The sequence below is a fragment of the Rhinolophus sinicus genome, chromosome 5 (assembly GCF_057876585.1).
Source record: "Rhinolophus sinicus isolate RSI-liver-muscle chromosome 5, RSI-T2T, whole genome shotgun sequence".
Taxonomy (NCBI): Eukaryota; Metazoa; Chordata; class Mammalia; order Chiroptera; family Rhinolophidae; genus Rhinolophus; species Rhinolophus sinicus.
This window is the reverse complement of record NC_142505.1, coordinates 38,766,603-38,793,635: the sequence shown is the minus strand read 5'-3', so window position 1 is coordinate 38,793,635 and position 27,033 is coordinate 38,766,603. Positions and strand designations below refer to the sequence as shown.

Here is a 27,033-nt window from a genome sequence, read left to right as displayed (position 1 = left end):
GAGTTCTAGTCCTATGTAACTGTGCTGATTATTAAGCTGTCATCTCTCAGTTCTAAACCCGCCCTTCTGGACTTGGTCTGTGGTGTAGGGTTGTGGCTCTGCAGATGTCACTATTCCTTTGCCAGCTGGCTCCGCTAGGCTTTGCTACTAGGGGATGCCAGCGGAAGCCTGGGATGGGGAGAAGGAAAGTGCTGCGTTCCGTCTTGCTCACTCTTCTGGATGGCATCACTGTAGCAACGGTCCTTTCTGGGCGGTGGCAGTTTAGTTGTTGCTGTCAGTTTTCATCTTTTCCCCACACTCCTACAACTGGCCTCCTGGAACTCCCTCAGCTCCACCAGCACCAGCCTGGCAGTGAGCCCTGCTCAGAGATTTGGGTCCCGGCTCAGCAAGGCTCCTGCTCTGAGCCTCTGGTTGTGCCTCTGGTTGTGCACCCCTTTCACTTCATTCTCCCCAGTCCTAGTGGTGACAGCAGCTCCCTGAAGTTGCCACCTCTGTGTTATCCCAGGGTCCTTTTCTGTCCTCAGTCCTCCAATATCTGTTTAACCAACCCCCATATTCAATTCTCACTGTTAAAAGGACTGGTGTGGTTTCTGTTTTCTTACTGAATCAGACTGATACAATACCCAACTGTCTCTATTTGATTCTACTTAGTTGTCTCTCAAGGTCTTCCCTCATCCAAGGCAGAAATCTGATATTTTCCCCAAACTTGTCCATTCTTCCCTTTCTGGATTCATCATCCACCTAGTGCTTAATCCAGAATCTTGGGCCTCATTCTTGAGTCCTGTCTCCTGCTCATCGATACATACCCTAGTGGTCAGAAAGGGCTGTTGATTTCACCTTGAACTGGTTTCCTCAGCCCAGGTAACCATGCTTGTGTTAATAGTCTTCCTGCTTTTTCTTGTGCTGCCCTCCCCCCAACTCATTTCTCACACAGAATCAGAAGTCATACTACCAAAATATAAATAGGGTTGTGATATTGCCTGGTTAAACATCCTTCAACAGCTTCCTAGGGCACATAGCTTCTGTGTCTGTAATGGCCCGCAAGTCTTGCCATGGCCATTTGCCTGCCCTTCTCTCCTCGTTTCCTGCACTCCAGCCCTGCTGGCTGTGTTCTGGTTTCTTGAACATGCTAAGCCCTTTCCTGTCACAGGGTCTTGGTACCTGCTACCTGTAATGCTTTTCTCCTCTGCTTGTCACATGGTTGGCTCCCCCCCGACCCCCAGCCATTTTTAAGGAAACAGCTTTAAATTCACTTCTTGGGGATCCCTTCACTGATACCTTCTGTCTTAGTGGGTTTGGGCTGCTGTAACAATGTATCATAGGCTGGGTGGCTTATAAACAACAAAAATTTATTTCTCACAGTTGCGGAAGCTAGAAATCTAAGACCAGGGTGCCACCATAATTGGGTTCTGGTGAGGGTCCTCTTCTGCTGATTTCTCCTTGTATCCTCACATGGTAGAGTGAGCTAGCTTTCTGACCTCTTCTTATAAGGGCACAAATCCCATTCATGAGGGTCCCACCCTCATGACTGAATTACCACCCAAAGGCCCTATCTCAGAATCCCATCACAATGGGATTAGGATTTCAGCATAGGAATTTTGAGGGATACAACATTCCATTCATTGCACTCTTTTTAGAGTTGATACCTCCCAGCTCTACACCCCTTTCCTTCCTAGCATTTCTTATCATTTTCAGTCATCTACGTGTTTATATTTTTATCTCTCACTCTCATTAGACGATAAGATACATGGGCAGGGCCGTGTGTATTTAATTCATCACTGTGTTCTCACACCTTGCACCCAGGTCTCGTGACAGACGTGCTAAATGAATCTAGAGAACATTAAAAAGAAAGAAAAAAAGAAAGAAAGAAAAACAAGGAAGGAAAGAAAGAAGGAAAAAAGAAAAAAGGTGCAAGAAAACCACCATTTACTCAGCTAGCAACTGTCCTAATATGCTGTAAGTCGTGTTCGTGGACACACTGGCACCGATTATCTGTTCCTGTAGCCACAGACTCCTGCAGACAGGCTGAAAGGGATGTTGAAATACATGGATTACAGAGAGATTATGGCTCAATACAGTGGTATATATTCACGCATTGCTTTGTTCTATTTGACATGTACTCGTATATCATATATGTCAAAAGGTACACATTTCCAGGTCTAAGATAAATAAGTCCTGGGATGTAATGTACAGCGTGGGGACTCTAGTTAATAATAGCGTGTCGTGTATGTGAAAGTTGATAAGAGAGTAGATCTTAAAAGTTCTCATCACAAGAGAAAGAATTGTAACCATGTGTGATGATGGATGTTAACTGAACTTATTGTGGTGATCATTGCACAGTATGTACATACATCAAATCGTGATGTTGCACATGTAAAACCAATATGATGTTAAACGTCAACTGTAGCTCAATGAAACAAAGAGAAATTCCATCTTGCGTTTGGTGGAATGGCTCAGCTACTGGTTAAGCGGCCTCTCAGAGATTCTGGCCGACTGTCTTGGTCACTGAATGCAAGTGAGGCAACCTCAGGGGACAGCGGCTTATCTGATTCTGGCCCTTCTTGTTCGCCCTGTGAGGAGGTATGATCATTGTAATGCAATATTCATACCATTTTATTTTCTTAGTTTAATTTCATTTTAGTTTATCAGTAGTAAAATCCCTGCTGGCAAGTCATGTAATTTGCTCCGTGTGCTAATGATGATCCTGAGCTTTTACAGAAATGATTATATGGTAATACCAAAGCTGACGGTGGTGTCAAGCCATCATTTACAGTAATAGGATGATAACGAAACTCCCAGGGTAGTCCTTCTTGTAACACTATTGGGGGCAGGGCAGGAATCTGCTCGGCTTCATTCCATGTTATTAGACGATCCTCAGTAGGAATCTCCCTCAAGGAAAGCGCCTTTTCTGGCTCTGACACTGAGCCTTGGGGCAAAATAAAGGGTTGCAAACCAGTGGTCCTGTGGGTGAAGCTAGACGGGCTGCCCACACCTGCCGGTGGGATAGCTCATGAACAAGTTGGGATTAGAGGAGGTGGAAATCAGCAACTGCTTACGCCTTTCCATGTCCACTCCCACGTCTGTGTGTAGACCCCTCATTGTGTAAACTGACCCATGGAGGGGGGCGGGCGCTCACAGGAGGGTCATTCTGTGGGCCTGCCTCCAGCAGTAGTTCCTTTCTTCCTGGTACTACACGGCAGTGTAAGCCTCCCTGGGCCAGGCACTGGGACAAAATGAATGAGACACCATCTCTGCCCTAGAGACTTGGACAAAAGAGGGGTCCGATATATCACTGGCTGGAATAGATGTCTCTGGGGGGTATGGGCTCTGTGTTTAGTGAGAACCCAGGGGAGGAGGAGTGTGCCATCCTCACCAGTAGAATCAGCAAAGGCTTCCTGGAAGAAGTGGTTGGGTCTTGAAAGACGGGTGGTATTTTCTAGGCAGAAATGAGATGGGGTTCAGGCGAGGGTCATTCCAGACCGATGGGTCTTTATCAGGCAAGAAATCCTGGGAGCTTCATTGTTGTTGGGAGGGTGAGGCCACGCTCAGCCTGACTGTTGCTGACACATGACGCTGCCATTCGTTCATGCCTTGCTTCAAAGAGCCGTGGGAGAGCCTCTGACCAGGCATTCTACTGTCGTCCTGGTACTGTCGAACCAGAAGCCATGAGGAGGAGAGGGAGTGCTCTCAGTCTTTATGACTCAGAGGCACACCTCGGACTCTGGGGTTCAAGTTATGGGAAGGCAAGTTCAGGCCCAATAATTAGGAAGAACACTTTAACAATGGGGGCTGCTTAATATTGAAATGGACTGCATGGTCAGGTAACGAGCTCCCTGTCAATCAGAGATTTGTCCAAACACTGAAAGCTGGTTAGACCAAGGTCAGAATGCATACCCAGGGGACCGACTGCAAAGAGTGAGTGCCCTTTTTACCACTCAGCAGTCTGGTGATGCCGTGTACAAAACATCACAGAATTTGGAGCCTGGGGCTAAGCTTGAGCTAATGGAGACATAGAGACTTGTTGACTGTTTTGTATCTTAGTTTCATAATAATGAGCAAACAGCAAGCCGTGACATTAGGCATATCCTTTTATTAGCTCTTAGAAGACTCCTGATGAAACAGCTCAGAAGTCTCAGGAACATCTGCAACCTCACTGAAGAATGTGATGAGAAAAATACATATACATATGTGTGTGTATATATAAGTCTATTTTGTGGTGCGTCTCTGAGGTTGCTGCATGCTCTGCCGGGTGGGGAAGGAGGGCTCAGAAGCGCTTCTGGAGGGCAGACTGGATATTCTTCAGCAGGCCCCACTTAGCTCGGTTCTTCCCATGCCCATCTGGGGTGACCACCTGCAATCAGAAGAAGAGAGCCATGGCACCAGCTATAAGGGAAATAGCAGCTCCCAAGAACTGGGCCCCTCCTACATGCCAGATACTATATACATCATCTCATGGACAACTCATGACAACCACATGAGGCAGGTGCCACCAACCCCATTGTATAGATGAAGAAACTGAGGCTCAGAAGGATAGGGTAGATTTTCTGAAGTCCCACAGCTAATATGTAGTGGGATTGGGATTTTGTAGACCACGTTCGCCTTCCTTTAAGGCATCTCCTATGACTGAGAGCTGATGACAGTGTTAGGGCACTGACCATAGATGGCCATCACCATAGAGTAGCCCTCTGGGTCCTCCCTCAGCCCCTGGAAATTGCTTCTGTCACAGCTGTTATCATTTATAAATTTCAGCAAGTGTGTTTGACTCTCTTACCAGACTGTGAGCACCTTGATTGGGGTATGACATCCCTTCATCTCTGTAATTCCAACATTGGTTACGATAGAGAAGGTTCTTAGAAAAGTGGATGAAAGGTGAATAGAATCATAATTTGTAAATCTGCCAATTGTTTCTCTTTGATGCTTCAGACTATCTTTGATCACAGTGAATAAATGGTCAGTGCTACCTAAAAAAGGCATCAGGACCCTCCTAAAAGTCTCACCAATTCAACTTAGACGTGGATCTCCATGTCTTACCTTGAAGGTGGTGGGTTTCTCCATCTCTCTGCTCTAGCAGTATTCCTGTTCCTTCACAATACACATTTACTGAAGAGGCATGTAGGGCATGAGGTTGAAATCCTCGGATGAGAGGCAGCCCACTGAATCAATGGGCCCTGTCTAGGTGACTCAGGACTCGTGGGACAGACGGGGGAGGAGTTTGGTTTGGATGGTGAAGAGCAATGGTTGTACAAAGTACAAAGTTTCTATATACAAAGCTTCTAACTTTGTATTTTATGTTTGTATTCAAAGGAAGAGGGAAAGAAAAGAGAAGATACTTATACGATTATGTTCTCTAGTTTTACAAAATTTATTTTCAGTTTTAGAGAAAACAGGGCTTCATGCAAGGTAACGCTCATATCATATACATGACATTAGATTATCCATTGCCAGATAACAATGTAGATAGCACATAGAGATATCCCTGATAAAGGAAATATAAATAATGTAAGACGTACACACAAAGCTATCAGGGGACAATGAGGAAGGGATGACAGTGTGTGAGAGGTTGGGAATTAACTCATTAAAAAATAGGGGATTTGTTTCTGCCTTAAAGTGAGTCAGGGTCTCCAGAGATAAAGACTGTGTGTGACATCTGAATGGAGCACTGGGAGTTGAGGTTGTGTCTATGAACAAGGGGATCAGATGAAACAGGACAGAGGGAACGGAGAACAGGACTTGAGATAGTAAAGAAGGTGAAATGATAGTTGTCATCCCCTTCCCCACCCAAAATGACAGCTTCCCAAATTTTACCAAAATTTTAAGGAAGATTTGTTCTAGAAAATATGAGAAGAACAAATGCTTCCTAGCTCATTTTATCAAGCTAGTAAAATATTGATTCCAGAACTAGATAAAAACAGTATAAGCAGAACATGATAGGACCAATTCACTTGAAATCATAGACGCAAGGAAAAAAAAATAAAATGTGAGCTAACTAAAACCAAGTATATTAAAAATAATACATCATGATTACATAGGGTTTATTTAATGAAAGCAAGTGGAGTTTAACATCACAAAATCAATGTAATTCACTTCATAATGTCTAAAGGAGACAAATTATATAATTATCTCAAATCATACACAAAGAATTCATGAGGTGGAATAAGCTCTCAGAAATTTGGAAATAGAAGGAAATTTCCTTAACTTTATACGGATTCTATACCACAAACACGAAATCAAAAGTCATCATAGCTCAGTGGAGAAATGTTAAGATCAGGAACAAGACAATGAGATCAACTAGCATGGCTTCCATTTTCTGTAGGTCCCATGGTCCTGGCCAAAGCTATAAGGAAAGTAAAAGAAAGGATTGTACGGAAAGAGATCGAACTATCATTATTTATAAACGATAGGATCATATGCCTAGAAAAACAAGCAGAATCAATCGACAGATGGGCTCTCAGGATAAAAAGAGAGTCCATCTGTTGATCGATTCTGCTTGTTTTATTGAGATTGCTGGACTCGAGATTCACTTACAAACACCAATAGTTGTTATTATAAACTAACAATACATGAGAAAATATCAAATGTAAAATAACATTCATAATATCAACAAAATCTGTAAATTACCTGATTTAACCCAGAACATGTACTGCCTCTATGCGAAGAGCTTAAAAACCCTCGTAAAGCACACAGAAGATGAGTTGAATAAATATTCAGACATGCTACAAAAACATCAATTGTCTTCAGATTCATTGAGAGACTCAGTGCCTTTCTAATCAAGTTCTATTTGGATTATTATTGTTTTTTTTCCCCCAGAAATTCAGTTAACTTACTACAAAATTTATATGAAGGAATACATGATTAGCTAAATAAACCTTAGAAAAGAAAGAAAGGTAATGGATAGACTTACCTTAGCAGATTATCCAGACAGCGGCACATAGAGGTTAAAGAACCATAAAACTAGTGTGGTAGTCACACAAGAACAGGCAAATAGACCAATGGGATACAATAGAGAGCTCAAGACACACCCCTAAATACATGGCAATTTAATATAAGATCAAAGTGGCACCTTTGTTGTGTACTAATGGAGAAGACATCGCTTGGGAGATGATATTGGAAAAACTGGCCCCAAAAGTACATCCCTACCTAGCACTAATTACAAAGGCAGACTCTGGAGAGATTAAAGTTCTAAGTTTGAAAGGTGAAACTGTAAAGCTAATGAAAGAATATGTGGAATTTTATCTTTGTGATCTAAGCCTATGGAAGGACTTTTTGAACAAAATTTCTAAAGGGCAAACCATAAAGAAAAAATAATTGATGACAGTGATCACATCAAAATTGAAGATTTTTGCTATTTCATGAAGAACGCTATGAACAAAGTTCACTTTAAACAAATGTCAGAATGGAGAATATATTAGCAATGTCTAAAACCATGATCTTGGCTGTATAAGGACATCTGTAAATCACTTAGAAAAAGAAAAATGCAGTAGAAAAATGGGCAAAGGAGATTAGCAGTCTATCTACAGAAGAGGACATCCTGAAAACTGATAAGCATATGAAATAAATTTAAAACACTAAGAGATAGCGCTTTATACCTATTGGGCTAGCAAAATAGCAGAAAGTTGGATCATGCCAAATGTAGGTGGGACTTAGAATATAGGAGCCCTCATGTATTCGGTATGGAAGTGTGCATGCATGCAATTAAATCAAGTAGGCGCACGTACTCCAAGACCCAACAATTTCACTCATGGTATATATCTGGTAAGGGCTGAATTATGTCCTCCCAAAATTTGTATGTTGTAGTCCTACCCCCAGTAGCCCAGAATATGACAGTATTTGTAGGTATGGCTGTTAAAGAGGTGATTAAAAATGAGATGAGCTTATTATAGGGGCCCTAATCTGCTCTGGCTGGTGGTGTCCTACTAAGAAGAGAAAATGTGGGCACACAGAGATACGTGAGAGGTGCACGCACACAGAGAAAAGGCCGCGTGAGGACACAGGGAGAAGGCGGATGTCTGCATGCCAAGGAGAGAGGTCTCAGAAGAAACCAGACCTGCCAACCCCTTGATCTTGGGCTTCCAGCCTCCATAACTGTGAGACAATATGTTTCTGTTGGTTAAGCCCCCCAATCTGTGGCATTTTGATATGGTAGCCCTGGCAAACGCACACCCCATCCCACCCACAAGGTGTCATGAAAGAGGCTGTCCACTCTAGCACTGGTGGCGGTCACCGGGGTGACCATCCTGGCTGAGTAGACAGGTAAAATGTGGTGAACAAATGCACATAGTGAAGGATGAAGCAGCATTAGGAGTAAGGGACTGAATGTGCATAGCAACAAAAAAGGATCATGAAAACACAGGGTTTAAGGAAACAAGGTAAGAAACACAGTTAAGATATGTAACACAATTCTATTCGTGTAAGTTAATAACACATTTGAGACAGTACACATCATGTAAGACACATAAAAGCAATAAGATACACATAAAACATATTAGAGTGGATGTCTAGGGAGGAATGTTCATCAAAGGGAATAAATACATAAACAGGAAAAGGGCCATTGTTGATAATGGCCCATTGAACTGAGGTGTCTGATTAATTCAACCTTCTGTGTATGAGGTTAAAAACAACAGGTCTAGCTTTAGCCTCAATTTTACTCACTCCAGGCTTCAAACCCATCTGCAGGGCAACCCCAGTTGGGTTCTATTTACGTGAAGGCTCAAGGACTCTTTGGTGTGGGGGAGGTTTGGGGCAGTTCTGAGTGTGAAACAGTGTTAGTCACTCAGATTGTCCTCCAACCCCAACCTCTAAGATGTGCGTCTCAGCCTAGGCAGAGGGTGTGCAGTAGGGACAGAAGATAAACCAGCAAGGGGATTTCACGAAACCAAAGTGAGATGCCCGGGAAGGCCAGGCGACCCTGCTCTGTGGCTGGAGTGCCATCCTAAGTGCAGCCTGAGCTGGAAGGAAACAGCACTGCAGACTCAGGGTAGCCACCAAGCCTCCTTCCTGAGCATATGGGGTGATGGTGGGCGTCCCCAGGACAGACAGAAGAAATTTGAGAGGATGGGTGGGGGCAGGTCTGGTGCATTTCCTGAAGAGCTATAGGGAAAGACCCAGAACAGTGCCAGTTTGTGACTACTGTTGGGCTTCAATTTTTACCTCCAAATCTGATGTAACCTGGAATACTGGATTTGTAGATTGTGATAGGCAGAATAATGGCCCCCTAAAGATGTCCATGTCCCAATCCTGGGCACCTGGGAATATGTTATGTTACATGGCAAAGGGGAATTAGGTGGTTAGTCAGCTGGCCTTAAGATAGGAAGAGTATCCTGAATCATTCGGTGGGTCCAATGTAATCACAAGAATCCTTGAAAATGGAAGAGGGAGACAGAAGAGATCCAAGAGATGGCAGTGTGAGAAGGACTCAGCCTAACATTGCTGGCTTTGAAACTGGAGGAAAGGGCCATGAGCCAAGGACTGTGGGCAACTGCTAGAAGCTGGAAAAGGCAAGGAAAAGAGTGTTTTCTGAAAGCCTCCAGAAGGAACACAGCCCCGCTGACACCTTGATTTTACCCAGTGAGACCCATTTTGGATTTCTGATCGCTAGAATTGTCAGGTGATAAGTACATTTGTTTTGCTTAGGCCACGAATTTATTACAGCAGCAATAGGAAACCAGTGCACAGATGGCAAATGGGATATGTCATAGGAAGACTTCCTGGAAGTTAGCTGAGATTGGAAGTCAGATGGCGACAAAGTAAGGAGGCTTTCTTCAGAAATGGGAATGGTGGTCGGCAGGTACATTGAGGACGAGAGAAGAGTGGGGGGAGAAACTTAGGCCAAAGTGAACATGACTTGCCTGAAAACACATTTTTCCAATCTTTTAAAAATACCAATTAGGGTCTTGGATGTTAGAGGCTGTCAGCTGGGGACTGTGGACCAAGCGGGGTGAGTCAGGCCAACATGCTGTCTGTCGTCACAGAGCTTGGAGCCTGCTGGCTTTCGGGCTCGGCCCCAGGGACACCAGCCCAAGGCCAGTGTTCTTTCCAATGTCGGATCTTGCCCCTCAAAAAACCAACTGGCGCTTACTGATGTCGGCTTTGACAGCGTTCTCCCAGAGTGAGGTGCCAGGTGCCCAGGGCTGAGCCCACCCTGCATCTGATGACGGGGCAGGGGGACAAAGAGCTCCTGCCTTCCATAAGACCTAGCTTCCCACTCAACTCCTTTGAGTTACATGAGGCCAGACATGAGGCTTGTTTCTCTGAGCCTCACTTTCCTCATCTGTAAAATGGAGGCCATGACTCCCCACCTTTTGAATGGGGGGATGACCAGTGATAATGAATATACAGTGTCTTACACAGACGTAGCCTTGGATAAGCGAGACCTTTAAAACATGTTAGTGTTCATTTTCACGCTTCATGTATGATGCTTCAAATAAGATCCCTTAAAAAAATCAACAAGCCGCAGACTATGAAAATCAAATACAAAAGGTGTTATTTCACTTCCTTTACGAAAGTACATATGATAGAAATATTGCATTTTGGATCAGAAATGATTCTGTTGCCTCATTACATCATTTTAAATGAAACCTTTCAGGACTACCTGCACAAAACTGATGCCAAAGGAAAAATATTTCGATTTTATAGGAAAGAGCTGAAGTCATTACTTTTATGAAGCTTTATAAATGTCATTTAAACACACCATCTTATTTTCATTTGCAATTGAAGTCTTTACTTATGCAAATCCTGACAAACGTTACGGAAACCAGTGATTCCCCTGGAATGCTAATATATTCACAGAAAGGGAGGAAGAATTACTTCTGAAGGAAAAATCTATATTGCAGCTCTGCGACTCTGATAAAAATGAAGCTTCCAGAAAACCTCATTAATTAGCGCTCTGCTCATTTAGAAATCGTGTTAAAAAGCAAAGGGACTGCAATGAGTTTCCTTCCCATACAGGGAGTGCAAATTAATCGCATAAACACAATTTCAGGGGGAATGTTATTCTTGACTGATTGTATAAAACACTTAAGAGCTTTCAGGCATCATCTGGTACTTTGTAATTATTAATTTTGTTTATCAATTTATTTCTTCACTCTTTAATTTAGACATTCATTCATACATTCATTTGTTTGGTCACATTTTCACTCATGTATTCATTGAATAACCATGAAGATCTGCTATATGCACAGTGCTGTGGTAAGCATTGTGGGAGAAAGCAAGAGGAATTAGACACGAATTCTGTTCTGAAAGAGTTAGAGTTTAAGAGGGAGGACAAAACACCTCCTTAAGAAAGCCGACATACTTCAGCCTTCCACCCCCATCCCTGGCTGTAGCATCTAAAAATGACAGAAGATACATTGGAAAAATAATTAAAAACAGCACTGAGTGCTCTTCAGGGGCAAGGCATTTTTGAGGAATTTTTTAAAAATGAGAAGGCAGATGGAATTAGCTTAAAGGAAAAATCCATGGCCAAAAGAACATGCTGCAAAACGTGGTAGCAGCTGTGGGTGTTCCAGGCTCTGGAGAGAAGAGTGTCACCAAGAAGGGCTCTTGGGACAACTGACTGACAGGGTGATTGGCTCAGGTACACAGCAGGAGGAGCAGCCCGGCTGACATTCTCATCCCACTTGCTTCTTACATGTCTGACCTCTGGGAGAGGGGGAGGGAGTGCATGTGGGTCCTGGGCTCCTGAAGCAGAACATGACCCCCAGAGCCAGCAATCGGGATGGACTCACAGGGTGGGCTGTGTGATCTCAGGATCATTCTAACAGACCTGCCTCCAGAGCTTATAAAACAAAATCCGTCTGAGAAATAACGTGCACGGTACCTTGCAGATGTCACTCCATTGCCCAGGACCACTATCGTTGATGGCTCTGACTTTAAACAGATACTCAGTGTTGGGTGTCAGGTTGTGCAGCTCCAGGCTCTGCTGCATTATGTCCCGAATTTGTCCACAGAGCTCTGTCCGCACATTGTTAGGAGGGGAAGTAATGAGTTCATAGAATTCCATCTCGAAAGCGTCCACGTCTTCTGTTGGGCATGTCCAGTAAACCTGTGACGAAATGAACAAGTGGGTGTGGTCCTGCTACACACCTCTCAGCTCTCTTTCCCATAAAGATTTGTGCCGTTGACTATCTGCGGGGTGAGATGGAGCTGAACCCATCCCGTCTAGCTGCTGAGGACTTTGAATTAGCCCTTGTGCGACAGTCTTGAAAGACTCTGTGATGGGGCCTGACATGATGCTTGTACTGCATTTCAAGAACAGAAGACTGTTCCCCTGCATTCTGTTACTGTCAGTCATCATGGAGGTGACCACTGTCCCCCTGACACCACTAACCAGAGGCGCGGCCATATATTAAACACCTAGTATGCGTCAGATTCTGTGTCAGACATGCCTGCCTCATTTAGTCCTTACAACACACGTAGGTGGGGGGGAGATTTTATTATCCTAGTTTACAGTTGAGGCTCAGAAAAATTACATTTAGCAAATTCCAATGGAATCACAGAATCCTAGAAGATGAAAGGTATATATATTCCAACCCTCTATTTTATATACAAGAAAATAGAGTCCCAGAGAGATGAGATGACTTATTCAAGTACTGGAGAATATATATGTTCATACTCAAAACATAAAATATCAGCTCTTGGGAAGAGGTATATGAACAAGTATCAATTGGCAGATTGTATCTGACATATAAATATTGCATAATTGTATTTTAAATAGATATTGCATGCTTAATTTAAATTTTGATAAATTGAAACGTTATGTTTATAAAATTAATTTATAATTCTTATATATAAATTTTCAAATTTTTATGAATTTGTATAATTATAATTTTTATATATTTACTTTTAAAACTTTTTATTTCTATAACTTAATAAATATTAATTTTTTTTCTGATTATCAAAACAAACATTCTTGCTGTAAAATACTTGGGAAATACAGATAAAGTGTGGGATAAGGGAAGATGATAACCATCACTTACAATCCCACAATTCAGTTAATAATTTATTATAATTTCTTTCCAATTTTGGAATACACAAGAGCGCATATAGTAACTTGGATTATATTGCTTTGATTCCTGCTTTCTTTTACTTATTATGTATTGTACATTTCCCTATAGCATTAAAAATTCAGTAAAGTACCATTTTAATAACTGCCCCATAAATGATTTACTCCTTTTATAGTTGAATATATAGGTTGTTTCTAATTATACTTTAATAAATAAAGGTACAATGAACACTTTTGGGTATGAATCTTTATCTGAAGTTTTCATCATTTCCTTGGGTGAGATTTCTAGAAATAAAATTGAGTTTTTATTTAAAAAAAAAACTCTTTAGGATTATTAAGCTACATACAGACAAGGTATAATTCCAACTATAAGAATATTTTGTATGCCAAAAGCCTACAAGGGACTCTTAGTCAACTGTCACTTGATGTCAACACAGATTTCATCTTCTGCATTACTGAATGCTATGATTTCTGTGTGAGTGGCATTCCATGATCCCATAATAGGGACCAAGGCTATTTTACATCAAATACCACTGTCTGGAAGTAAGTTTAGGTGTCCTCTCTTGACAGTCAGTGACTTGACTAGGTTTTCCTGTGTAGGCTTTTTGCTGGAGCTCTACCAGGGGCCACTCATTGGAGGCATAGGGTGACTGTTCGCCAAGCCCAAGTGAAGAGCTGACACCCCAGTCCTTCCCCTCTAGAGCGAGATCCTGCCAGCCTCCCGAAAGGTCTACGTTGCATGGAGATGAGACCTAATGCCACCCCTGAGCTATCGTCACATATACCACAGGCTTTGTTGATCTAGTGTCATTTGGAAATGTAGGTTCAGCTGCTCAGTTGTGGGTGCCTCATGTGAAGGGCACAGATACTTTGCTGCATCTAATGGCCCATGGGAGGGCATGTTCTATGTTGCAACATAAGGTAATTCTTGGTGTCAGCCATAGACGCCCAAACAGACTACGTCCCAGGAGAATGGAAAAGTAAAGCTTGGTCAGTGTCTGGCTTTCATTTCCTTGTTTCCAGACTCTTGATACTGAAGTGTGTATCGCAGACAGGCAGTAGTGGCAACACCTGGAAGTTAGTTAGAAACAGAATCTTACATCCCACTGAGACCCATTAAAACAAAACCTGCAGCCAAACGAGATCCCCAGGTGCACATTTGAGCACTCCTGGGTTAGACTTCAAGGATGCTAAACGTGTTTGGGAGTATTCTCAGGTTATGGGGGCAAAAGATGGGCTCTGCCACATGGAAGCAGGTCGTAGCTGGCCTGGGAGATGTCCCCTTAGGGAACCCCAAGAGGAGGCAAGATATGCTTTAATAGAATATCTAGTTGCGTGTTAATCTTTCTTCTCCCTGAATTTGAATAAAGTATTCTATTAAGAGCTCAATTTAGGGTTAGTTGGATTTGAAAGGAATGTTAAGGGAGAAGCTATTTGTCTGTGTTAGGCCGAGAGGGTGAGGAGGAGTCAGGTCCCTTGAAGCCAGGTGTTGGCAGGTAGAGATCTGTGACAGGTTCAGCCCCCTCCCCCACAGAAAGTTAAATCTCAGGAGACAAGAATTGGAATTCCACTGGGGATTATCCTTCCAATCTTTCTAAATTATGAAGACTCTGGATACTCTCTTTAGGAAAGGTAGCAATTTAGAGGAATCATAGTCCATAGATAATGGAACCTGCATTTCTAATTCCAATTTCTGTGCTCTCTCTCCTACTCCAGGCTTTCTTCTTGGGAAATAATATTACACTTTCCAAGCCGTCTCTTAAAATTACTTTGGTTCCCAAATTGGGTTCTCTTTTAGAGAAGCTACCTTTGAAGTGAGGTTAATTTCAGATGTATTTCTGCCTATGAGTTAAATACATTATTTGCTTTAAGCCAGTCTTGGGCTACTTAAGATGGCAAGAATTTCTCCCTTTTGAATGGGCTGACCACCAAGAGCAAAGGAGCAAATCTGAGTGACCAGAGCCTACAGGTCAAAGCCATAAATGCAACCTTTCCTGACTACCCACCTCCATTCCATAGCCCACACCTTCCCACCTACCCACGGGACCCAGGGCCTTTCTTACCTTGGCAGCTCTGGGATACACCAGAGTCTGGTAGATAACGATTGGGCCTGGAGTCTTCACAGAGCCATCGTTGAATGAGTACCAGTTGTGGAAGCTGCTGCTGTTCTTCACCGGTTGGCTTTCTGCCCCTGTGCTCCAGTAGGTGTAGAGGCCGTCTGTGGGTTTGGCAGGTGTGGCCGATTGGGCTCGCCCACAGGCCTCTAGGCCCATCTTGGCCTTCTCGCTGCCGGTGGTATTGAAGGAAAACAAGGAGGAGCTTCGCTGGTATACCTCATGGTTGCCGAAGCTGTGGGTGCTGAAAGTGACCTTTCTGGCAGTCATCATTTCTGGGTGCATGGGATAAGGGGCAGGCAAGGAGTCCTCTGAGGAGCAGACCTTCTTGGGTCCCGTGGGGAAGAGCTCATGGATGGCACTGGAGAGCTCTGCGAAGTCCAAGGGCATGCAGTGCAAGGAGTGTAGCCGGAGCTGTGGGTCGGGCCTGTAGGTGCTCTGGATGCCATCCTCGATCTGTTCCACCAGAATCTTGGCAGACTGCAGGAACGCCACCTGGCCTGTCTCCTTCAGTGCCTCCTTGGAGTAGGCAATCAGGCCGTCCATTTCATTCACTTTCGTGGATGTGACGTACACGTATTTTTCAATCTCCTTCTGCCTGGACACTTCTAGGTTCTCTATCTGTTCCATGATCAATTTCTCTTTTTCCTGTAGGATGCTACGCAGCTTGAGAAACCCATTTCTGATCTCTTTTCGCTTTACCTCCTTGTCAGCTTTAAAGCTGTTCTTTAAAATGTTGAATTCCATTAGGTCGTTATCAATTTCATATCGGACTGCAAAACAACCACGTTAGTTACTTCAGTTAACAGTTTCATCTCCCCATATGTGAAAGGCAATAGTAAACTGGAGCAAATTATCTTGGACTCCAAGGAAGTGGGTGCAGAGGGAGGAGAGGCACTTGTAGCTGGGCTGCAACAGGCTAGAATGCATTTCCTAAAGCGGTTCATGAAAGGCGCTGGCCTCCCTCAGTGCACCCCTCTCTTCCTCCTTCTGTAATACTTCCCTCAGATACAACAGCCATCCTTCCCTGGCATACTTCTATCTTATATAACAGTAATCCTTGTGGCCTTGGGTCTGAAGTTGAAAGTTCAAGGCCACCCTTGATATTGTTTTCACCAGACTTCACTTGTCAGCAAATTGCACTTGAGAAGATGTGATGTCACAATGTGATGTCACAAAGCTTTGTGAAAACGAAGCTTTGCAGGGGTAGGAGAAAGAACTAAATTTCTGATGAAATTACTTCTAAATGCCATGCCTCATTCACCAAAAACCCAGCCCTCACCAACAGTGGCAAATCAGCACTGTTTTCCTTCACTGTGGCTACTCTTTCACGCCCCCTGTTCTCAGCCGGGGGACTCTACTCTTTCAGGTTCAGCTGGGCCCCCCCCTCTCTTGTCTTTTCTCCTACTTCCTTTCAATAACAGGTCTGCTGTTACACTTCAAGGAGAACCCAATTAGTCCTGCATCTTCTCACATGGTATTTGGATTTAAGTTCACTCAGTCATTCAGTAAACACTGACTGGACACCTACCTGTTCCACGACACATGCCTTTCTAGGTGGTAGGGATACAGAGATGAATATGAGAGGGTACTGATGCTCAGAACACTCATACATCCCACGATACTGCAACGCAGAGGACACTGTGATGGGGGAGCATGTAGCACGTCTCTATCTGCGAAATGGGCATCTTTGTTGGCTTTATGGGGATGTAGGCATTAGGCAGCAATCTGAAAACACGGCAGCCTTCTGTGGACTATTCTAAAGTAAGTTCCTCCTCAGGAAAGGCCAACTGTGCAGTGAATTGATGGGCTGCTGTCCTCACCAAATTTTACTCAGGAGTTGGGGTAACCAAGTCTGTATTGTACTTGGTTTTTAACATAGACCTGGGTCCACAGTAAGCTGGACCTCTGTGGGTGGTGGTCATTGTAACAATGATGAGCATTTGAGTAAGAGAAACCCTAGCATTCTGTCGTAAGAACAGGGTCCACGGTGTGTTGGTAACCCCTGTGACCTGCGTGTGCAGAGGTGATTGAAAGGTGTTTGTTTATTGAGTGAATGCCATTTTGTCCCATTTTCTAACATCTTTGGGGTAACTATCAGCAGTGTCACTCTCTGGCCTACTTTCTGAAGCCCCCATTTCCTTTCCCCACCTCCTCCCTTACACTGGCTCAGAGGGGATAAGGAAGTGATGCAGTTGGGGGCTGAACAGGCAACTATTAGGGTGTGGTTGCAGTGGTACTGAGAAGGGCCCCCTGCCCTCCCCAAATGCAAGCGCTGCTGTGACCTATAGCAGCTGAAATTCCACTTTATGCTTTAGATTCTTTGACTATTCAGTAGTTACTCATTGTCAAAGATACTTGGATAGGAAATGTTTTGCATTATTAGGGGTTAGTTAAGCTTCAGTAGAGCAAAGTCCTGATAGTCAGGATAAAAGTTTCTTAGGTGAGGGGAAATAGGCAGCCCCAGGAGAAGAGAAAAGACAGAAGAGGCCAGAAGCACTCCCTACCCCTTACAAATACAATATCTTTGCAAGAGCTGGTCTTAGAGCAAAGTCAAATCAAGGTCCCTTTCAGGCAATATACTTAAAAGTAGCTATTATTTATGAAACATTTATTACAGACCAGATTCATACATTATACATATTATGGATCATGCCCATATATGAAACATATCTTTCTATAAGGAAGATATTGTTCTTATTTATAGATGAGGAAACTAAGGGTCAGAGAGGTTAAGTGACTGTCCAGTGTCACACAGCAAGTAAATGGGAGAAACCAGGATCTGTCTCTAATTCTAATTGTCTGACTCCAAAGCCTATGTTCTTAATTGCTCTGCTGTGGTTCTCAGCCCTCTGTGAGCACCAGAATCCTCTGGGAAACTTTAAAAAACACTCTTCTGTTGGCCTCGCCTGCTTAGATTCTGAATTGGCCTGAGTTGGAGCTCAGGAATTCAGGTGAGGCAGTTTGCAGCTAGGTTTAGCACTCATCCAGGGAATCTTCTGGGATCTTGTTAAAATGAAGATTCCCATGGAGTCGGGATGGGGTGGGGCCTGAGGTTCTTCATGTCTGCCAAGCTGCCAGGTGACACCACTGCTTCTGGGCCTAGTTAGAAAGCTCTCCAGGCAGTGCAGTGCACAGCTGGGGTTGACACCACAGCGCTGAACACGTAACATAAACCAGATCTTCTCTCCAGGGCCCAGAGTGTCTCAAATTGTGTTCTCAGATCACAAGCTTTTGAGTTACTTGGCAATCTGTTTAAAATGCAGAAAGTGAATTGAATTCTTAAGAGCGAGTTTGAACCCTGGTTAAATTTTTCTTTTTTTGCTCCCTTAGTAAATATGGACAGGCTAAATTCTTGACCTATATCTGAATGGATAAGCCATGCCGGTGCCTCCTGCCCCCTTTGCAACTGCGGGGCTCTCTGGCGTTTGTACTGGTGTGCCCGTACCGTGACTTGGACTTCCAGGTCTGATGTTTAGGTGTCGTGTTCTCTGAGGAAACTATCGTAGGTTTCTCCTGTGCTAAATGCCCAGGCTTCTTACGGTTGCGCAGGGGTCACAGCAGGTAGCAGTAGCCCCTTGTGCAGGCTGAGCCCCAGAGAATCCAGCTTGCCCAGCCAGTGAGTCCCACCTTGAGAAAACCCTCTAGGCACCAAAGGGGCCATCCATTTGCTTGCAACGTGGCTCCTGTAGGGTTTCTTTCATATAAAAGGTTCCCTGGTGATGGTTGCAAAACTGAATAAATGTCACTTGGCAAACAATGTTTCCAGGTATGGGGCAATGGAGAAATCAAGGCATTCCTGAAATATTCATGCTGGTGAGCGGTACTGGGAGACGTACTTAGCAAAGTTCATCTCAGACCCACCTCTGTCTAATGGGAACTTTCTGTGCAGCTCAGAGGAAAACGGCTTCCCTCTCCTATTTTCAGGCGTGTTTACACCAGGGACACTGCAAAATCTGACAAAGGGAAAGGGCTGGGTTGATCTGCTGCATTTTGTCACTTGACTATAGACTATTCCTTAAGGAAATAGACCAGAGGTGGTGGTAGTGGTGGTGGTTGCTGGTGTTTTTCAATCTGTATTTAGAATCTGGTCGCTGTTTAGCACAGAGTAGGTTATTACATGAATATTGTGGGTGTTGGAATCAGATACAGTGGGTCTGTCTTTTACTGGCTGGCTTGTGCCAATTACTTCTTGGAACCCTCCTTGTCTTATCCATGGAGGGAATTTTAATGCCTGTACTATAGTGTTGAGAAGAGTAGACATAATTCTTCTAGGAGGCCTGGGTAAAGTAGGCCTCTAACAAGGGAGCTATTTTTAGGGCAAAGGGCCCCGAAAGGATCCCTGAGCTCCTCAGGTTTCATCAGGTGGATGCACACCCGGAAATGATGAGGCTCTTTGCCAAACCCCATAAATATTGTTGAACTAGGATTCATGGGAACGAGGGTCAATTTCCCTGATCGAAACTAAAACTATTATATGTAGCCAATATAAAATAACCATGAGCAGTCATGCAGAGGTAAAACAAGCTGTTGATCAGAACACTATTGGCTATTTCTGAGTTGTCCTGTTATTATGTGCTTACCACGCATTCATTTACTTTGCTGTTTGCAAGTTTTGGGGAAAATCTGTTGGGGAAAATTTTAAATTGACGTAATTCTCAATAAGGACTTAATTCTCCCCCCCCCCAAAAAAAAAAAAAATTGGGTAAGTACTGGAGAAATCCCACTTTAGTGACAGAACACTTTCGAAAGGCTCACCCAACTTCAAGATCCTATCGGATCAAACTCTCCATTTTCCAAAAGGGAAAACGAGGCCCAAGGTCCTGAAGATTATGACTAAGATGATAGAATCTTGATGGACTCCTGATGTGCCAGGTAGTTTTTTTGCATGCTTCTCACAGACTAACTCATTTAATCCTCACAGTCACCCAAGGAGAGAGTTACTACTATTATCCCCATTTTATAGATGAGAAAACCAAGGCACAGGGAGGTGAAGTGGCTGATAGCAGTTGCCAGGTGTGGACACCAGGCCAGTGATTTGTAGCCTAAGGGCTCAGGGCTGCCCAGCACTTCCACTGTAGCTCCACCAGGTGGAGGTAAGGCTCTCACTACCCAGAAGGACCCTCGCCACCTGCCCCATCCGCTCCTGAACTGGGAGTTATTCTGGAGGGGAGAGAAGGGGACCAGGACCTGCTTTGAACTTGGCGATGGCGCTGAAGAGTGCGGCGGCCCTCTCGGAGCTGGCGTCGATGAGGCTGATGGTGTCGTGGCCGTTGTGGAACGAGGTCTTGCAGAAGGTACAGAGCAACTGGTTGTCGTTGCGGCAGTACTCGGTGATGCGGCTGGTCGGGTGCTGAATGCAAACTTTCTCGTCTTGGTCCTCGGTGCTGGTGTCCACGAAGACGTGGTCCTGCATGGTTACGTCGGAGTGGAAGGTCTTGAGGCAGTCGTTGCACAGGTTGAGGCGGCAGGTGATGCAGCGCTTGTAGGCGATGCGCCGGTTGCGGCAGACCTGGCAGTGGATGGGCCCCGAGGAGCGGTCGAAGCGCCACTTCAGGTAGCCGCGCTCCTGCATGTAGCGCTTGGTGAGGCGCCCGCGCAGGTAGTTCTCCGGCAGCTGCATCTTGTGGCTGTAAGGCATGCAGTGCGAGCGGTCACACACCGGGCAGATGAGGATGAAGAAATTCTCGGTGACCTCGGCGTGCTTTTGCAGCTGCCGCAGGCACCTCTCGCACAGGCTGTGGTTGCAGGGCAGCATGAACGAGTGCAGGCGCAGCCGGCTGCACATGGGGCACAAGAGGTGGTCCACGAGGTGGCTGCTCGCTGCCATTGTCTTCACCTCACCCACCTGGGTGTCGCTGCTCCCCCCGATGCGCAGGGCGGTCTTGGAGCTGAAAGGAGACACAAACACAGGGAGGGCTTCAGAACACAGGCTCCAGAGCTCGCTCCATTTCTCAGCCTCGGAAGGAAGCGTAGGGCCACTGAGAGGCGGTCGCATGTGATGGTGAAGGAGCGTGGGCTCGGTGCCAGGGCGCCTGGGTTCTAAACCCGTCTCCTCTATCTTTTAGCTGGGTGACCTCAGGTAAATTAATTAACCTCTCTCTGCCTGTTTCCTCATTATAAAATTACTACCCACATTGGAGAGCTTCTTGAGAGGCTCACAAGTGACTTTAATACCTGCAAGGCCTTAGAGCAGTCCCTGGAACCCAGTCTGTGTTGTACAACTGCTTGTTATCTTTGAGCAAGAGAAAAGCAGCCGAGAGTGGCCTGGCACTATCAGCTGGGCCTTGGGGGGTGCTGCTGGCCACAGTAATATCATAGAACACGAACAGCAGACAAGGCCATTCTGTGACTAGGATGGAGCAAAGCAGAAACAAGACCACTTTATCATCTCTGAACTCAGACAAAAGCAAGAACATTGTTCAAACCACACAAATGACCAAACAGCCCCTCTCCTGGTTACTGGGAGGGACTGCTTCTTTTGCACCAACTGCAGCATTAGTCTCCCTCTGTTCCCACCTTCTAGACAAGATTTATTAAGATACCCAACAGGAGGCTTTTCCCCCCATCCTCCCCTGACATGAGCCTAAATCCTATAACAATCTATTGACGCCTTCTTACCGAGACACCTCACACTTAACCCTGGCGTATGTTCTCACTTATTGCAATGAGGCAATAGATCCAGTCTCATCCAACTATCGGTGTGTTCCTGGTGGGTTTTGCCTGGAGGGTATTGACATCATTATTATTAGTGTAGGATGGACCAGAGAAGAGGATGGGACACCAGGAGGTCAGTCCCTGAGCCAAGCCTAAAACCTATGCGTCTCACCACCAGACCAGTAAGAGTTAAGGGCAGATTGCACGTGATGGAACGCACCACTGTAGAGTTGCACCTTTGAGATGAGTTTCTTAACCTCTTTCATTCTTAGTTTCCTCATCTATAAATCTGGGCTCACAATACTCCTTTCCCAAGAATTTTACAAGCTAAGTCCTTAACTGCTGGTACCTAGTAAGCATCCCATAGATGTGGCCACTGTAATTACTACCCTCTACTATTAGCCAGCTGATGTCCACAGTAGAGGAAAAGCAGTGGTCAAAAGCATGAAAAGTGTGTGCTCCCACTGTTTGTGGGGGTGTATACGTGTGCTTTGTCTGACATCTGAGGCTGCTTTCATGTGTCGTAAGAACTATGGACAAAGCAAAAGCACACTTGTAAAACTTAAGTGCATGTTCCAAGAAGCTACAATTGGGACAAAAGCGTTTATGAAAATAAATGAATTAGCTGTGGGGATGGAGGTGTCAACATACACACCGTTGTGACTCTTCCTGTCTCTTTGCCTCTGTTCAGATGAGCAATGTTTGGATTGATCTTGACATTGTGGCTGTGTTCGCTTCTGGTTTTGTCTTCTTGTGGTCCCTATGTGCCCCTGTCTCCTTCCCCATTCCCTTGGTCAGGGACCTGTGTCTCAGAGCTCGGACAGTCAGAGATGCTTCCCAAGTGTGCTGGAGCAGAGCGTGCCCCTTGTGGAGACTCAGGCACCTGGAAAGCTCATCCCGTAGGATTTGGATGCTGGGCTCCAGGCCTGCCACCCACAATGTTCTCAGCCTGGTTCCCTCTCTGCCTGCTGGGAGGTACAAGCCCACTGTACATGTGGTACTGGATGGACCTTTCTAGTTTGATAAGGTAGGGCTCTCAGGATCACGGTGTAACGTGAAGGGAGACAATATGAGAAATCAGAAGAAGGGCGGGAAGGTGGTATTAGAGGAAGAGAAAGAGAGGGCAGAGCTAAGAGACAGGTGTTAATGGCCCAGGGAGCTGGGGTGAAGGTGAAAAAGGAAGTGAGAAAAAGAGATGAGTAAGGCAGAGAGGGGTGAATGAGACCAGAGTCAGGCAGGATGAGCAAGGTGCTGAGTGGGAAGTATTACCGGGGAACAGGGCAGGCAGTAGTTCAGAAACCAGGAGAAAAGTCATCTGGAAGATAAGCCTCAGGGCCCCCAGGACCAACCTCCTGACACTTGCAAGAGCATCACTGACCACTTTTTCCAAGCCTCAGGCTTAGACTTGGGCATTCAGTGGCCGTGGTTCCATGCCAGAATCATCACCTAGCCCAGCGGCCTTGCCTTCTTGCTCAGATATCTGGCCTCTGCTCCTCTGTATGGCTTTCTCCCTCTCCCATATCCAGGCCTGTTCTCCTTGTATCTAGGTTCTCATTGTATCACCTGGCAAGTCTCTCGACTTCCCTCCATGCCCCCCTGGCAAGCCATTCTGCATTTTAGAATCACTGGGGTTGGGGGGTGGAAGCTTTTACAATTCTGATGCCCAGGTTATATCCCAGACCAATAAAATCAGAATGTCTGGGGGTGGGGGCCAGCTATCAGTACTTTTTAAGGATCCCCAGGTGATTTCAATGCAAATCAAAGTGTGGGAGCTACTGCCTTAAGGCATCTTCCCAAAGCACCAATGTCATCCGTCCTCCGTTAACATTGTTTGTGGGAAACGAGTAAACTCGTCATATCGTCTCTAGTTGGAACTGGCAAAAATTTTGCAAAGTAAATAAATAGAGACCTCTTTTTAAACTAAAACACTGAAAGTTTCATAGAAAAATATCAAATAGATCAAAAGATATGAATATTTTACGGAAAGTCTAATTTTGGCGAGAAAATGTCAAAAAAGCCCCGCGTTACGACGCGATTTGGCGGGAAAATGCCCACATACAAAGTGTTAAAATGGGCTCAGTGAGTCTCCTGGCGGATGCACAGGAAATGGGGCAGTCAAGGGGAGTGTGGACGCGACTTTCCACACCTCAGAACTGCTGGGCCTGCGTCCAGAACTGCTGGGTTCTCTGTTCACGCAAGGACCACGAGAGGTCCCTGAGCGGAGAGTAACAGTTATGAAGCATCTACTAAGTGCTGAACTGCAAAATGGCTTGGTCATATTCTTCACCTGAACTCACTAGCCTTTGCTCACAGAATTGCTTTTCTGATCCTGAGAGGCTTCAAACCTGCCTCCAACTCCTGTCATAGTACTGAGCTTTGATCTGTCCTCCTCTAAGGAGGCTGCCTCTCATACTCCAGACTCCTCTCATGTGTGACATAGAAAGACGGGTTTGATCAGAGCAGGAAGAGGATATTTGATGCCTGACGCAGAGGGTGAATGCTCCCAAAGAGTGGCTGAAACCCTCAGTGCCATGACCTCTGGATAGGAACAAAGAGAAGGCTGGCAGGAGTACACAGCTCTCTGGGGGCCTTCTGTAGGCCATAGGGGTCAAAAGTGGCCCATGGAAGTGATTGCTTGTCCAGTAAGTGTCGCAGGTATCAAATGTTCAGAGGAGGAAGAGCAATTTATATTTTTTAAATCACATAGTATATGCATTACTTCTCATGCCACTGAATCAAGGCAGGGATTTTCCTCTCTGTTTTGCAGTAGAGCCTTTTAAAGTTAAGAACACACAGACTCTGGGTTCAAATCCTGGGTGCTTCTGACTGTCTGTCTGATCCTGGGCCACTTAACTTCTCTGAGGCGTCCTCATTTGTGGGGTGGGTCTGGGCGGAGGGTGCCATGGGGCCATGCCGGCAATGCCAGGGAAGTTGCTTAAGCGCTGAGCATTGGCTATGGCTGTTTTGTACCAGGGAGAGCTGAGGCTCAGGAGAGCACAGCGCTCATTCACACCGCTGGCAGGGAGCCCCCCGTGTTCCTGAGCCAGTGTGGCCCACCTCGGGGCCCGGCACTTACGAGGTACTGATGCTCCTCAGGCGGCCCCTTTGGAAGGTGATGGTGGCATTGCGGCAGCAGCGGCTCTCGTAGTAGTAGCACTTGATGTTGCTGCTGGTCGTGCAGCAGCACTTGCAGTTCGGGTCATTGGCCCACGAGCAGCAGCACCAGTGGCAGTTGGGGTTCTCGGAGCAGGTGCAGTGGCAGAACTGGCAGTTGCGCTCATCTTTGTAAGGGCAGGGAAAGCAGGTGCAGTTCCGCTCCGACGTGAACAGGAACTTGCAGCACAGACAGGAGCACAGCCGTGGGCAGCATCTCTGCCACGTGCAACACGGAGAGCAGACACACATGGCAGTCTCCATGGCTCGGTCATGACGGTCACCTGCCCTCTTCCACCAGAATCCTGCTGTTAGTTCTCCTGCGGCGGGGTTCCTCTTCCCCGCGACGGGGCCGTCAGCTTGGAGGTTGCAAGAGGTTGGCTGTTATGAGGCCTTCGCAGGCGGTGTCCCTACTAGGAAGTTCATGGGCTGGCATTTACATATATGGGCCTGAGGCCATTTGCTTATGTCACAATCCCTGTCTCCCCAGCATATCTCTATCCCATATCTGGGAGGGTGAGCTCTGGGGGCTAGTGGCAGGTGCGCTGGGGGGCACACCGTGCTTCCTTAGGACCAGCTCCAAGGAACGGTAAGGCAATGAGCATCCTGAAGGGTTAGCTGTCACCTGTCACTTTTTGAGTTATGGGGTGGACTGCAGAAGCTATTTCTCTCTGCTTTCCCTGCAACTTGGGCGAGTTGACTTGAGGCTATGTCTTTATAGGCCTCAAGGCCTGGATATGATTAATTGAAAAGTAGGCTGACATGATGTTCGTCTCCTTGGGCTTTTTCTGCGTTCATAGAACTCTTTATTTGATAGGCAAAGCACAGCATTTACAAATAATAGCAATGCCACATTTAAGGTCATCACCATTTGGAGAAAGAATTAAAGAAAAAAAGATATTGGTTCACTTAGGCACTTCTTTCAGTAGTCATTGAGTTTGTCAGTTGCTGCATTGATGATTTTCTTTTCTTTTTTCTTTTTTCAAATTTCTCAAAGGTTTTCAAGGTTTTTCATTTCAAATCTGATGATGTTCATGAGGCTTCATGCATTAAGTCACCCTGAATATTTCTTGGCTTTTTTGCAGCTTCTTGGGGTTTAGCCGAGGCTCAAGCTATCCCCTAACCACCCCCCCCATCCCTTCCCATCTCATATATCTTTTTTACAAGAGGTCGGAACTCTACATGAGAAATTTTAACTTTTCTTTTAGTATACATGCAGTATCTCTAGCATGACCTTGGAGCATATTAGGGGAGAATTTTCTTTCCAATTTATGCAGCTTGCAAAGATTAAAAGAACAGAAATTTCATGGTCATACCACCCTGTGGTATAAACACTGTCTTATTATTTTTCCAAAAAGAAGCAGAAGTGAGAGCTGAATTGGCTGTAGGAGTTTATTGCATAATTTATTATCTCTCCCTATGATTATCACCTTTATAATCGGAAGAGCATTCACTGAGTGCTAACTGTGCCAGCCACACATGGATTTTAGATTCCCACAAATGAAAATCCTGGCTCATAGGGCATGTGTTTTAGTTTTTTGGATAGATACTACTAAACTGCTTACTGGAATGTGCCTGTTTATACTGATACAAACAATATATGGGAGATACTTCCCCTGTCGTGTTTTCCTAAACTTCCTTTTATCAATGTTTCTCTCTATTCTCCATGCACAGAGTTTAAAACACTCCTGAATTTAAATACATTTTCATCATTGATCTGTGCAAGCCTCCCTCTTGTCTTTTTATTTTTAAATATTTATTGCGATGTAATTCATTTACTATTAAATTCACCATTTAAGTTGAAAAATTCAATGGTCTTAAGTTGAAAAATTCAATGGTTTTAAGTATATTCACAAGATTGGGCAACTATCACCACCATCTAATTCTAGAAAATTTTCATCACCCCAAAAAGACACCTTGTATTCCCTGCAGCCCCTGGCAACCATTAAACTACTTTCTATTATCAATGTATTTGCTTATTCTGGACATTTCATATACATGGAATCATATATAATTATATGTGGACTTTTGTAACTATCAAATAAGCTAAAGTAATCCACACAATGGTGTGTATGCAACTATGTAAAAGAATGTGAAAGACTTCCGTTG

General features: G+C 44.9%; 1 protein-coding gene across 1 annotated transcript; it reads right to left on the bottom strand.

The window, feature by feature from the left end:
- Positions 1 to 4,264: 4,264 nt before the first annotated feature.
- On the bottom strand, positions 4,265 to 25,188 carry TRIM42 (tripartite motif containing 42). The gene is made up of 5 exons (XM_019747355.3): positions 24,848 to 25,188; positions 20,305 to 21,005; positions 15,064 to 15,887; positions 11,816 to 12,040; positions 4,265 to 4,351 (listed from the first exon to the last, which is right to left on the bottom strand). Exons 1-5 carry the CDS (start codon positions 25,186 to 25,188, stop codon positions 4,265 to 4,267), a joined length of 2,178 nt encoding a protein of 725 aa, XP_019602914.3.
- Between the last annotated feature and the right edge of the window lie 1,845 nt (positions 25,189 to 27,033).